Consider the following 12,916-nt stretch of genomic DNA (forward strand, 5'->3'; position numbering starts at 1 on the left):
GGCTGGTCTACACTACGGGGGGAAATCGATCTTAGATACGCAAATTCAGCTACGTGAATAACGTAACTGAAGTCGAATATCTAAGATCGGATTACTCACCCATCCTCACCGCGCGGGATCGATGTCCGCGGCTCCCCCTGTCAAATCAGCAACTCCGTTGGGGTTGGTGTTGTTCCGGAATCGATATAAGCGCGCTCGGGGATCGATATATGGCGTCTAGATGAGACGCCATATATCGATCCCCGAGCAATCGATTTTAACCCGCCGATACGGTGGGTAGTCTAGATGTAGCCTTACATTCCATCACAGGGACCTATTGAGGCTGTTGTGGAAAACGACCACAGGATTAATATTTGAATCAGCTCAGCCTGAGGCTCTTTTCTTGGTTACAAGCACGCAGGGGGCGACAGCTATTGGAATACTGTTCCCGAGCTAAAATCACACAAGCCTTTTACAGCTTAAACCACAAACATGACACATACGTTGCACGTTAATTTCCTTATTTGGAAATATATTGCAAAATATGATGCAGGTCAAAAGCAAGCTGAACAATCAGTTTTCCATATTTGGCCTTTCCTGTTATTTTTTATTACACCTGGTGATATGGGAGCAAGACTCTCCATGTCTCAAGAAATGTCACTACCAACCTAGGCCATTTTCACATGCTGGGTGCAATCCAGATCAGCGAGGAGTTGGTGTCATATGTAATCCTGGGTGAGATTCAGTGTTCTGCTGCTGGAGCTCCCCTGTCTGGATACTCCCATCCAGCGTTCAAGGACGCACTGAGTGTCTGTATGATAAGTAACCCTGACTGGCAGCTCTGACTCCAGCCGCCTGCTTGTTACACCCCAAGCACATTCTGGTTTGGGTAGAGAAGGCTCAGGGTTTGAGAGAAGGCTGGGGTAGGAAGCTTCTGTTCATTATGCTGGACCTAACCCCAGTTTTACTTGAGTAAAGAGGAGATATTTGACATTGTGTGATGCTGCTCCTGTGCTCTGTTCCCAAAGTGTTCTGCAGCAGAGGAGGGTCTCTGGTAGTATGTATGTTACTGGCCTATTGGGGTGATGCTGAAACAGGACAGGGTACAGATGGCATTGTGGGGGTGGCATGAACCTTCACTCTTCATTTCCCCTTCCAAGAACAGAAGGGACAGGAATCCTTACCCAGCAAGACCATCGTCTCATAGTTCCCCTGCATGACATCTCTGTAGAGGGCTCTCTGAGTGGGGTCCAGCAGAGTCCCCTCTTCCCTGGAGAAATACACAGCCACCTCCTCGAAGGTCACCGGCCCCTGAAAGAGCAGGAGTCCAATACTCAGTACCTGCTGACCCACTCACAACCCCCACTATTCACGGAACAGCAGCACCAGGGAAATGGAAGCTCCGGGAGGCACATGTTAACAGAGTCCCACCCCACCTTGCTTACAGCAGCCAGGAGGCATCAGAGGGTAGAAAAGAGAGAACCTTTGTGTCTCCCATCTGGCAGACAGAAGCAGGGTCTTCACATTTATCACATAGCTACTAGCCAGAGCTTAATATAGGAGATGGGGCTGTCTGGACCCTGATAGTGGCTCCCTGGTAGGAATCCAAGCACTCTCCAAATAAAATATATGGAAGAAAGGGGAAGTCAATCATAAAGAATAGAAGTTAGAAGGTCAGAATTGTAGTGCCCATTAACAAAGGTTTAGAGAAAATAGAGCCTATCAAACTAACGGGATATCCTTATTGGATGAGATCAAAAGTTTGGTTGCAGCTAATAGTATTGATGTAATATACCTAAACTTCCGTAAGGGACATGACTTGATAGCACAATATTTTTACTAAAAAAAACTAGAATGATACAAAAAAAAAACACGGCATACATTAAATAGATTAAAAACTCTGATAGTAAATGGGGAACCATGATCGAGTGGATTTCTTTCTAGCAGGTTCCTGCAGGGATTGGTTCTTGGCCCTGTGCTATTTAACAATCTTATCCATGACTTAGAAGAGAGTACAAAATCATCACTGATAAAGTTTACAGTTGCCACAAAGATTGGGGTTGGTGGTAATTAATGAAATGTCAGTAGATTCAGGCTCCATCGCTGAGAGTCTGGGAAGTTGTCCCAGCCCTGGCTGGAGGGTTATTTCCTGTTCCACAAAGAGGGGAAGTTCCATTCCCAACTCCTGTGCCTTGAAATAGGACCTATCTGACACTACACCCCCATATTCATCATAGTGGTATGATTATAATATGATTAGGACATAATTATGATCTATTTTGTAGAAGATGCATCATGTGTGGTGTCACTGGAAAAGTTCTGATTTGCTGAATATGATTATCCTATTTGTGTGCACATATCATGTTCGTATCTGAAGTTATGGATATTGACTCTGTATCTGTATTTTCAAATGTGCTTACTCTGGGTAACACCCACAATGAGCCTTTCAGGTACAACAATGAAGAAGCCAGACAGTGCTGATGCTCAACAAAGACAATGGACTGTGGAAGAGCTTAGCCTTCCTGTGAATGTTTCAGCCAGCCTATGAGTCATGGCTACTATGACTCAGCAGGGCCTGTGACCAGACCACATGACCACTAAACTCCATTTTAGTACCTGTATTTTTCCACAAACTGGACTAGGAAACTGAGTTTTGGAACAAAAGGTTCCCACCATATGGAAAAGCTACATAAGGTGGGGTGTGACATCATCTCTTGGCCTCATTCTCCACACAAGAGAACTTCTGGAAACACCTGAGAAACAAAAACGGATGTGGGGGAAGTGCTGCTCCCAGGATCAAGAGATTCTAGCTTGTGTATGGAAACTTGGGGGACTGCTTGTACCATCAGTCAGGGTGAGAAATTGCTAATTCAAATTCTATCCATCTAGTATGTAGGCTTAGTCTGAGTTTTGGTTATTTGCTAAATAATCTGCTTTGATCTGTTTGTTATCACTATAATCCCTTATCTATCTTTCTGCAGTTAATAAACTTGTTTGATGCTTTATCTTAACCAGCGTATTTTGAGTGAAGTGTCTGGGGAAAATCTCAGCTTGTTGTGCACATCTGTCCCTATCGAGGGGAAGGGGAACTACATTAATGAGCTTGTATTATAGAGATCCCTGTGACTATAAGATGGTATCATTCTGGATTTATACTACAGCAAGTGTGCAAGGTTGGGGAGTGGGGAAATTGGCTCTTGTCTTCTATCTGTCCTTGAGTGGCTTAGGTAACGCACTCAGGTAGCTTAGTTGGCTGCATGACGCCACCTGCTGTTGTGTTGGGTGATATACAGGCCCTGGAGAGGCTGGCGAAATCTCAGCAAAGCAGTGTTGAGAAGGGCCAGCCCAGCGTGAGGGTTAGAGGACACAGCAGTTCCCAGAAGCTCCACAAACTGCCTCCTGGGGGTGACAACCCATCACGCCCTACACTACACAAGTCTCAGCAGGTTTGTCACATGCTGTCCCCTTCCCTTTCTCCACCCGAGATATTTCCTGCTTCCCACCACCTCTAAGCAATTCCCACCCTCTTATGCATTTACTGCTCCTCAACCTCCAAGCAGAGCCCGCCACCCTGATAATCTCTTACCTGAGCCAGCTCCATTGCAGCCATTTCCTTGCCCCTGGGAGGACGAGATGATCTGCAGCGAAACATGGATGTTATTCTCTGGCCTGCCGGGGTGAAAAGGGCAAGGTGTGAGAATTCAGACTAGGCTTTTGTCCATTCCACAAGCCGATTCCCCCAGCTTTTCCCCTGCTAATGCACATTCTAGGTTCTAGCACACTGTGAAGCAAGAGTGACCTTATTCCAGTACAGGCCTAGCCCCCTCCCACCAGGGTGTAAACCCTCTGACACATGGGGAAACCCTCCAGTAACAGTCTCTCTCTTTACACGTATCAAGTTTGCGGACAACACCAAGCTGGGAGGGGTTGTAAGTGCTTTGGAGGATTGGATTAAAATTCAAAATGATCTGGACAAACGGGAGAAATTATCTGAAGTAAATAGGATCAAATTCAGTAGAGACAAGTGCAAAGTACTCCACGTTGGAAGGAACAATCGGAGGCAGAGAAGAGCAAGAAACAAAGGAGTCACTTTGGGGGATTCTCCCTGTCATTGTCCCCAAGGCAGCTGTCTCAGGTTTACAAAGGTGTTTCATGTTCCAGCCTTGTACAGTCTCTCCTGGGAGTGCCCCTTTCATGGACTGGGCCCTAGTTTTAGTTTTTTGGTAGTTAACAAGCTTGGTTTATTGTTCATCTAACCAGTATGTGTGGATTGAAGTGTGTTGGAAACTCTGTTGGGATAACAAGCTGGTGCATGTCATTTCCGCTGATGAAATGACAGACTTCATATGAGCTTGGGTCGTTCAGTAGCGTGCTGGACAGTGCAAGATGCACATTTCTGGGGGAAAGTTGGGCACTTGAGAATTTGCTGGTTTTCTCCTGAGGTGTAATTCATGAGTGGCTGTCTAGCAGCACTCAATACTGTGTAGCTGGGAGTGAGTTACATGCTGGAGACTGTGTGTTAATTGGCCAAGAGGGGCTGTTCTCGCGGGAAAACAGTGGAAAAGGCACCCCATGCTGGAGGACTGAGGTACAGCTATTTAACAGTCCAGATTGTACTCTGGGTAACATCACAGACACTCATTATGACAGAGCCTCTTACAACACAGAGAAAGTAAATCCATGTCCCAGAAATCGAAGACTCCAGACAGAGGGCAAGTGTCCCTGGCACTGCTTCTTGCTGACAGAGAGGTTCAGAGACAGTGCGAGAATCCTGGGGAAGCTGGGAACAGGAAGCATGGGCTGGCGGGGTTCGGTGGAGAAAGGGAACAGGAAGGGCAGGGATATTACTGAATCCAGGATCTTAGCAGTACTAGATGACAGGATAGCACATAGTGCAGCCCATTGGAAAACACAATCCCAACTATACGTACAAAATGATGGGGTCTAAATTAGTTGTTTCCACTCAAGAGAGTGATCTTGGAGTCACTGTGGATAGTTCTCTGAAAACATCCACTCAATGTGCAGCAGCAGTGAAAAAAAGTGAACAATGTAGGAAATAATTAAGAAAGTGATAGATATGACAGAATATCTCATAGATCATATTTGTAAAAACAGCAAATAAATCCATGATACACCCACATCTTGAATACTGCATGCACATGTCACCCCATCTCAAAAATAGAAATATTGGAATTGGAAAAGGTTCAGAAAAGGGCAACAAAAATGATTAGGGGTATGGGACAGTTATGCCCAGACCTAACCCCAGTTTCACTTGAGCAAACAGGAGATATTTGACACTGTTGCAATACGGCTCCTGTGCTCTGTTCCCAAAGGTTTCTGCAGCAGAGGAGGGTCTCTGGTATTATGTGTGTCACTGGCCTATTGGGGTGATGCTGAAACAGGACAGGGTACAGATGGCATTGTGGGGGTGGCGTGAACCTTCACTCTTCATTTCCCCTTCCAAGAACAGAAGGGACAGGAACCCTTACCCAGCGAGGTCACAGTCTCATAGTTCTCCTGCATGACATCCCAGTAGAGGGCTCTCTGAGTGGGGTCCAGCAGAGCCCACTCTTCCCTGGTGAAATACATAGCCATCTCCTTGAAGGTCACCAGCCCCTGAAAGAGTAAGAGTCCAACACTAAGGACTTGCTGCCCCACTCACAGCCCCACTATTTGTGGCAGAGAAGAGTGAATCAAATGGAAGCTCTGGGTGGATCATAGTCAGGAGAGTCCCACCTCGACCTGGCTCAGAGTATCCAGCAAATGCCAGGGTGAGGGGATGAAGAGTAGAGCCCCTTATCTCTCCCAGCATATCCATCACCCCCCTACTAGCCACTGACTGATACAGGAGATGGAGCCCCTAGCAGGGTCCAGGGAGAGCTCGCTGGTAGGATGCCCAACACACCTCCTCATTGTGAGGAGTGGGATATGAAGGGAGAGGCAGCTCCAATAAGCCTGACTCATGGGTGTCCCCTTTATATCTCACAGCAGCTGATGGTTAATGAGGTCAGGCTCCAGCACTAGGAGTCTGGTCAGTTTGACTAGCTCCATGTAGGTGGGTTATTTTCTCTCTTCACAAATTAGGGCATTTCCACCTCCAAACCTCCTGGGTCTGTTCCTAGAATCTAGGCCACTTAGTAAATAACTCCCAGCAGGTCTGCCACACCCTGGCCTCCTCCTTTCCCCACGCTGTGAATTTCCTGCCCCGCTCCAACCTCCAAACCAGACTCTGCAAACCTTCCCACCTCTGGTGTATTTGCTCTCCCTTTCCTCCAGCAGGAACCCACCAGCAACCCCCCGATAATCTCTACCTGGACTGACTCCACTGCAGCCATTTCTCTTCCCTGTCCCACGCCAGGCTGGGATGAGCTGGAGCAAAACATTCTGCAGCCTGTCTGGGGGAGAAGGGCAGTTGTGGGCGTTTCAGAACCGGTTTTAGTTAATTTCACATCACAATTCCCCCAGGCCCTTTCCCTGCAGACAGACACCCTAGATTCTGTCATGCTGGGAAATGCTCAATCTGTTTATTACAATTTAGACCTGGCCCCTCCTGCCAGGCTAAGTCCACAGACCACATTTTTAACCTCCCTTCTCTCTCCCCTCACCCCTTCTCTGAACACAAGGCTAGAAAAGAGCAGAACCAAAGGAGTCACTGTGGGGGATTCCCTCAGACACTGACCCCCACGGCAGCCACACCCCAGCAGGGGAATATGGAGTCAGGAACTGGCTTTTGCTCTGTCTGATCCTTGTTTTGTTCACTGGAAAGTGGTTCTGCCCCAGGATGCAGCAATACATGTGTCTGGGTGGACTAGAGAGCTGGAAATCTCTCCCCCACATTCATTTCCCCACTGCCCCTTTCAGTCTCTCCTTCCCCTGTCCTCTCTCCCTGCCCCTCTGGCTGGGACAGTCCCATTCCTGGGGGCTTTGCTCTCCCATGGCTGGATTTCCTCCTGGCAACCGCTAATGGGAGGAGAACTGAGGTGGTGGTGTTTGTGCAGAGTCACTTTCTTGCCAGACCCTAGGACATTCCCTGAGGGTCTTTCAGTTACCTGGAGACTCTGGCTCAGAATTTAGTAGTAACAGGGCCCAGGACTGCCCTAGGGGGCTAGGACCAGCTGCAGAAAGTCATCCCCTGGCCGGGCAGAGAAGAAGCTTTAATTAAGGTCACTTCCCAGCACAGAGCCCACTGGGGGAGCAGCAGCTGCCAAGCCTGGTCTCCCAGATCACAATGGAGGCTGCAGCATCTGACCCAGGAAGCTGAACCCCAATATCCTGAGCAGAGAGGGACGGAGTGTATGAGCAGCTTCCCTCCTTTAGCTCTCTGGGGAGAGCAGCTAATGGGAGCCCCTCCTCACAGGGGAATGGCTGATCTCATTTGACCCACTGTCCATCTGGAATCACTCCTTGTCTTTCCATACAGTGACTCTGGATTAACAACGGTCTCAATGACACCGGATTTCAGAAAGAATGAGTTCAGAACGCTGTGGAAAAGACCATCGTGTGGCAGTGCTGACTCCCTTCCCACCTCCCTCACCCCCGCAGATCTAGGACAAGGACTGGGGGCAAAAATTTTCCAAACGGAACCGAAAGTTCCTGCAGTTTCAAAAGAGGAGAAAAGTAAATTCTGTGAATTCACACTAACAGTGTTTTGCTAAGTGGACAGAAAGTTATCACAGTGACAGGGCACGTGACTGGGGAATGGACTTGGTGACCTGGTGACTAGGAGCCAGGACTCTGGTACAAGTTGACCAGAGAGAAGGATCATGGTTAGCAGCAGCCCCCAGACACCCCTAGTACCCAGAGCCCATACCCCTCAGCCAGGGGCCCCAGACACCCCCCAGCCAGGATCCCATCAGATATTCCCTGGGACGCAGCCCCCAGAGTCCCTGGCCAGGGACCCCAGATACCCCTCAAAGCCCCACCGGCCAGAGAACCCCCCACCACACCATGATTGCCAGGTTGGGAATCCCAAAGGGTTCCCCCCACCAAGAGCCCCCAGCAGCCAGGGACCCCCTCAAGGGACCCCCCCCCACTGGGAACTCAGTCCCTCACTGCCTGCCTAGGAACTTCCCCACCCTCCAGAACGATCTACCCTGACATTTGCCTGGGACCCCCTCCTCTGCCCAGTGTGACCCCCTGATGCTTTACAGTGCGACCCCCACTCTGCTTCCCTGGCATGCCCTCACCTAGTGCCAGGGATCCCCTCCCCCAGCTCTGTGCACTGGGCATGGCAACAAAACCAGGAACCAGCGGGGGGAAGCACAGACAGAGCCCCCTGGCACAGAAACCAGGCTCCCTCTAAACCCTCTGTCCCGCCTCCCCAAGAGACACCCACCCCCACTGTTCTGCAGCCACCAGGCCCCCCAGCGATACCCACCTCCAGGACCCATAGCCTCAGGGATGGGCACATCAGAACCACCACCCCCGAAAACCCCAAACCTCCACAACCCACCAACCTGACTAGGGTACCCCCTGCCCAGCCACCCAGAGGCCTCCCCCTACCACAATGCCCCTTCAGCTGCAATCTCCCCACACAGACACCCTCCCTGCCCCTGCAAGTGTTACCTCACAGAGTGTGAGAAGTGGCTAGAAAGTTAACACCACCTCCTGCTGGCCAGTCACACAGGCAGAGGGAGCCTGGGGAGTGCTTCCTTAACAGGAGAATGGAAGGCCTGGAGGGCAAGAAAGATCCACGGGCTGTCACTAGCAAATAATAGCCACCATGGATCCACCCCAGAGGCGGCTGCATCTTAGCACATTGGGAAACAACCCATCATATTCAATTAGAAATAAAACAACTAGAGAGAAGTGGGGCAAATGTTTGGGGTATTTTATATTCAATCTTTGAGCACACGCAGAGAGAACCCTGTCAAAACGACATTTGATAACATGAGAGAAAACCACCAAGATCGGAGGGGATTTGATGTTGCTATTAAATAACTAGTGGAAAGGGGGACTGTTGGACTGGATTTTATATGACTGTCCAATACATAAACAGAATGTGATGGTCCCCCCCGGCCACGGGGCAACCATTCACGTGAGCAGCTCAGAGCCCTTTGAGGAGCTGATTTAAGGGCGGGGGGGGAGCTGGAAGGCTCCCTGGACAATGGAAGGGGGCCGCAGGGGAATTGGGAAATGGGGTCTGGGCAGTCTCCATGGGGGATGTGCTCCTCCCTTCCCTTCCCTGCCCTGGCAGAGAACGGGAACCTCATCCCATCCCACTCCAGTGGGAGCCATGTTCTGGGGAATGACCCAGGGCAACAATTTCCCACCCAAACAAGGACAAATCGCTGCAGATAAAATGGGTGGGAAAATCCACCCCCCATCGGAGAGATTTTAAATTGACATTTGAGAAGTATGGAGAGAAAAGGGAAAATCAGAGGCAATTAGAGAGCTGATCATTGGGGGGGGGAGGAGAATCTCCCTGGATTTTATAGCCACGTGTGATAATGAGAGAGAAAAGGGGAAATCTTGAGAGAATGTGTGTGTGGGAGGAAGTGGCAAAAACAGGGACAGGATCCAGTTAACTCACCTCCCTCCCACCCCGGGAATGTCCTGGCTGCACAGAGACAGATCTACACCCCCACCCCAGTGACCTCCCCCCCTGCAACTCCGGCTTCTCCTCCCCCCTCGACACCTCCGCCCTCACACCAAAGGGGGGGGCTCTGCCAGCGCCTCCCCCTGAGCTCAACTCCTGCTCCTCCCCCCAGCCCGGATTGTGCCCTTTAGCCCCCCACGAACCCTGCCTCCAGCTGCCTGACCCCCCCCGCCCATCAATTTCCTGCTCTGCGCCCGCCCCTCCCACGCTCCCTGTTACTTCCCCGCCCCGCTCCAGCCCCGCCCCCAGCGCCCGGCGGAACGTTACGGCTGGTCCGGGCAGGGGGAAGGGCAGCGGCTTCAGCGGCTGTTACTGGGCATGCGCAGTGCCCGGGAGTAGCACATTGCTATGGGGAGGGATTTAATACACCGCCCCCCCCGCCTGGCCCGGGGTCCGCCCCTCCCCCCCACACGACGGCCGGGCCCGGCCCCCCCATCCCAGCGGGGCGGGCGGGCGGATCCTCCTGCAGCTCCACTGGGGCCGAGGCGCCTTCAAGGCTTCTCCCAGGCTCCCTGGGCAGAGTCACTTTCCTGCCCCCCCAGCGACTCTCATTCCCCGGGGGCTCCGGGTCACAATGTCCCACCGCCCTTCCCCCGCCTGCAGCTCCGGCTTCTCCCCTCCCCCCCCCGCCAGCCACACCAAGGGGACCCCCGGGCCCCAGTCTCTGCCCCACCTGGATCCCAGCGGGGCCGGGGGCAGATCCTGGCTGCAGCTGAGAACAGCGGCTCCGCTCTGGCTCGGGCAGCTCCAGCGCTGCTGGCAGCACGTGGAGAACCAGGAAGCAGCTGTTCAGCCCGGGCTCCGCGTCACAATGTGCCAGAGCCCCGCCCCCAGGAGCTGCCCTGCCCATGGGCTGTGCCAGAGCCCCGCCCCCAGGAGCTGCCCGCACCTGGGATGTGTCAGAGCCCCGCCCCCAGGAGCTGCCCTGCCCATGGGCTGTGCCAGAGCCCCGCCCCCAGGAGCTGCCCGCCCCCGCTCTGTGCTGGAGCCCCGCCCCCAGGAGCTGCCCGCCCCTGCTCTGTGCTGGAGCCCCGCCCCGAGGAGCTGCCCTGCCCCCGAGCTGAGCCAGAGCCCCGCCCCCAGGAGCTGTCCGCACCTGGGATGTGTCAGAGCCCCGCCCCCTGGAATTTCCCCATGTTGGGTCTCTGAGCTTTGTTCTCCTGCCGCCTTCTTCCCAGCACCCCCTGCTCCCTTCCTGTGTCTGCAAACACCCCCCTCCCCCGGGGCCGGCTGCAGTGCTCGCTGAGGCTGACTCCAGTGGCTGAAGTTGCCTCCATCTCTGCTTCACCTGGAGGGGGAGAGACAAAGAGAGGAGATGGTCCCAGGGTGTGAAACCAGAATCAGGGGGCAAGGAAAGAAGGACTGTTTGGAAAGGTGGGTTTTTTTGTGGGGGGGGGTGAGCCAGAGGGATTCAGAAGAAGTTGGGCAGCAGAGGCTCAGGGAAATTGAGGGGAACCTCCTGGGTGTCTCAGTGTTGCCCAGGGTTTGTACAGCACCTTGCATAATATGGGGTCTGATCTCAGTCATGGTCTGTGCAGCACCTGGGAGCCCTGATGTCTGTTTCCTGATCACAGGCTCTGGGAATGGAGAGAGGGAAACCTCAGCACCTGAAGGTTAATGCAGCCCTGTGTGCAACCCCTGCTAGGGTGATCCGACAGCAAATGTGAAAAATTGGGATGGGGGTGGGGTTAATAGGCACCTATATAAGAAAAAGACCCAAAAATCGGGACATCTAGTCATGCTAGTCCCTGCTGTTCTCATAAGGGGTCGGCTTAGAGAGGGTTTGGCTACACTTGCAGCTGTCCAGCGCTGGGAGTTAAAGCTGTCTTCCTACAGCTGTTTAGGGAAAGCGCTGCAGTGTGGACACACTGACAGCTACCAGCACTCTGTCATGGCCACATTTGCAGCGCTGTTGGGAGTGGTGCATTATGGGCAGCTATCCCAGCATTCAAGTGGCTGCAATGTGCTTTTCAAAAGAGGAGGGTGGGGTGGAGTGTGACACGGAGCGTGGGGGAGACAGAGCGAGTGGATTTTTGGAGCTGACACTGTGTCAGCTCCCTGCCTGGCAAGTTCAAGCCTCCTCCCCCACCCCTCTCTCATTCACTAAATGCAAATAGCCGCCTTTGTTCTTTTCCTCACAGACCAGATAAGCCGCTGATCCAAAACAGACCCCCCCTCCCCCGTGCCCACCCGGCTGCTTCTCTCCTCAAGCAAACACCAGCTGTGGGTGTTCCAAAGGGATCCCCCTGCCTCTGCTCATTCACTGCAAACAGTAACTGTGTTTGGTTTTTAGATAAGCAGCTCCGGGAGCCTTGAGCTCACAACAAAGCAAACAGAGGCATCACACCAAAACAAAGAGCGTTATCTCTACTTAAAAGCATTATGGGAAGGTTCCGGAGGTCAGTGACAGCGTAGTAAGATTAATCACTGTTTACACTGGCACCCCAGCGCTGCATCACCAGCTCTGTTCTCTTTATTCCTCTCGTCGAGGTGGAGCACATGCAGCACTGTAGCCAGGGAGATACAGCGCTGTATGTGCCTTGCCAGTGTGGACGGGGAGTAAGTTACAGCGCTGTAAAGCCACCACCTGCACTGTAACTCTCCAGTGTAGCCAAGGCCTGAGTTGTAGTAATAATAGCAGCCAAGAATCCGGTGGCACCTTCTAGACTAACAGACGTATTGGAGCATGAGCTGTCGTGGGTGAATACCCACTTCGTCAGATGCAACAATAGTCCCATATGGGCTAGTGGTCAGGATTCCTGGTTTTCACCCAGGTGGCCTGGGTTCAACTTCTGGTGTGGGAAGAGTGCAGAGCTTTTGCCCAGAGTGGAGGCAGGAAATGAAAGGAACAGGAAGGGATCCTGCCAGCAGTGGAGTTAGACAGTGTAGGGAGGGGACCCCAGAAGTGGGGGTGGGGCAGTGGTTTGGGGGGAGATGAGGGAAGGATCCCAGCAGTGCGGGAAGTTGACAACCTGGAGAGCACAGGCCTGGAATGGGGACCTGGAAGAGTGAATGTGTCCCTCTAAACCCATCAACTGCAGACTAGGCAGGCTTGGAAGAATTGTGTATTTGTTGGTAAATGTCAATTTCTGTGTAAACACACAACCCAATGGCAAAATATTTCCATCAATAATCATCAAAATTGACAGATGGGCAAAGTAAGAAACATGCTGCTTGAGAACTTATCATGTTGTAGGAGCAGCAGTGATCTGTATGCTCTGTATAACCTGTATGCTCAAAAGGTCTGTTAAACTCCCCCAGCTTGTGTCCTTTCCCGCTTTGAATGCCTGTGAAGTGGCTTTCCCACTCTCCTTTGTACCTCCAGTGAATGCCCTTCAC

At 52.1% G+C, this 12,916-nt stretch overlaps 1 protein-coding gene across 1 annotated transcript; it reads right to left on the minus strand.

Moving 5' to 3' along the window:
* Positions 1-921: 921 nt before the first annotated feature.
* Positions 922-10,370, minus strand: LOC127042215 (zinc finger protein 560-like). The gene is made up of 5 exons (XM_050935832.1): positions 10,251-10,370; positions 6,291-6,374; positions 5,469-5,595; positions 3,566-3,648; positions 922-1,290 (listed from the first exon to the last, which is right to left on the minus strand). The coding sequence occupies exons 2-5, from the start codon at positions 6,360-6,362 to the stop codon at positions 1,123-1,125; spliced, it is 450 nt and encodes a 149-aa protein (XP_050791789.1). The 5' UTR covers positions 6,363-6,374; positions 10,251-10,370; the 3' UTR covers positions 922-1,122.
* Positions 10,371-12,916: the final 2,546 nt, after the last annotated feature.

The sequence above is a fragment of the Gopherus flavomarginatus genome, unplaced genomic scaffold (assembly GCF_025201925.1).
Source record: "Gopherus flavomarginatus isolate rGopFla2 unplaced genomic scaffold, rGopFla2.mat.asm mat_scaffold_34_arrow_ctg1, whole genome shotgun sequence".
Classification (NCBI taxonomy): Eukaryota; Metazoa; Chordata; order Testudines; family Testudinidae; genus Gopherus; species Gopherus flavomarginatus.

Excerpts from the sequence above, each read along its gene's own strand:
- LOC127042215 (XM_050935832.1), bottom strand. The coding sequence starts at position 6,362 with ATGTTTTGCTCCAGCTCATCCCAGCCTGGCGTGGGACAGGGAAGAGAA. Across the intron at positions 5,596-6,290 it reads CTGCAGTGGAGTCAGTCCAG|GGGCTGGTGACCTTCAAGGA; the intron begins GTAGAGATTATC and ends TTACTCTTTCAG. Across the intron at positions 1,291-3,565 it reads CTGCAATGGAGCTGGCTCAG|GGGCCGGTGACCTTCGAGGA; the intron begins GTAAGAGATTAT and ends CTGCTCTTTCAG.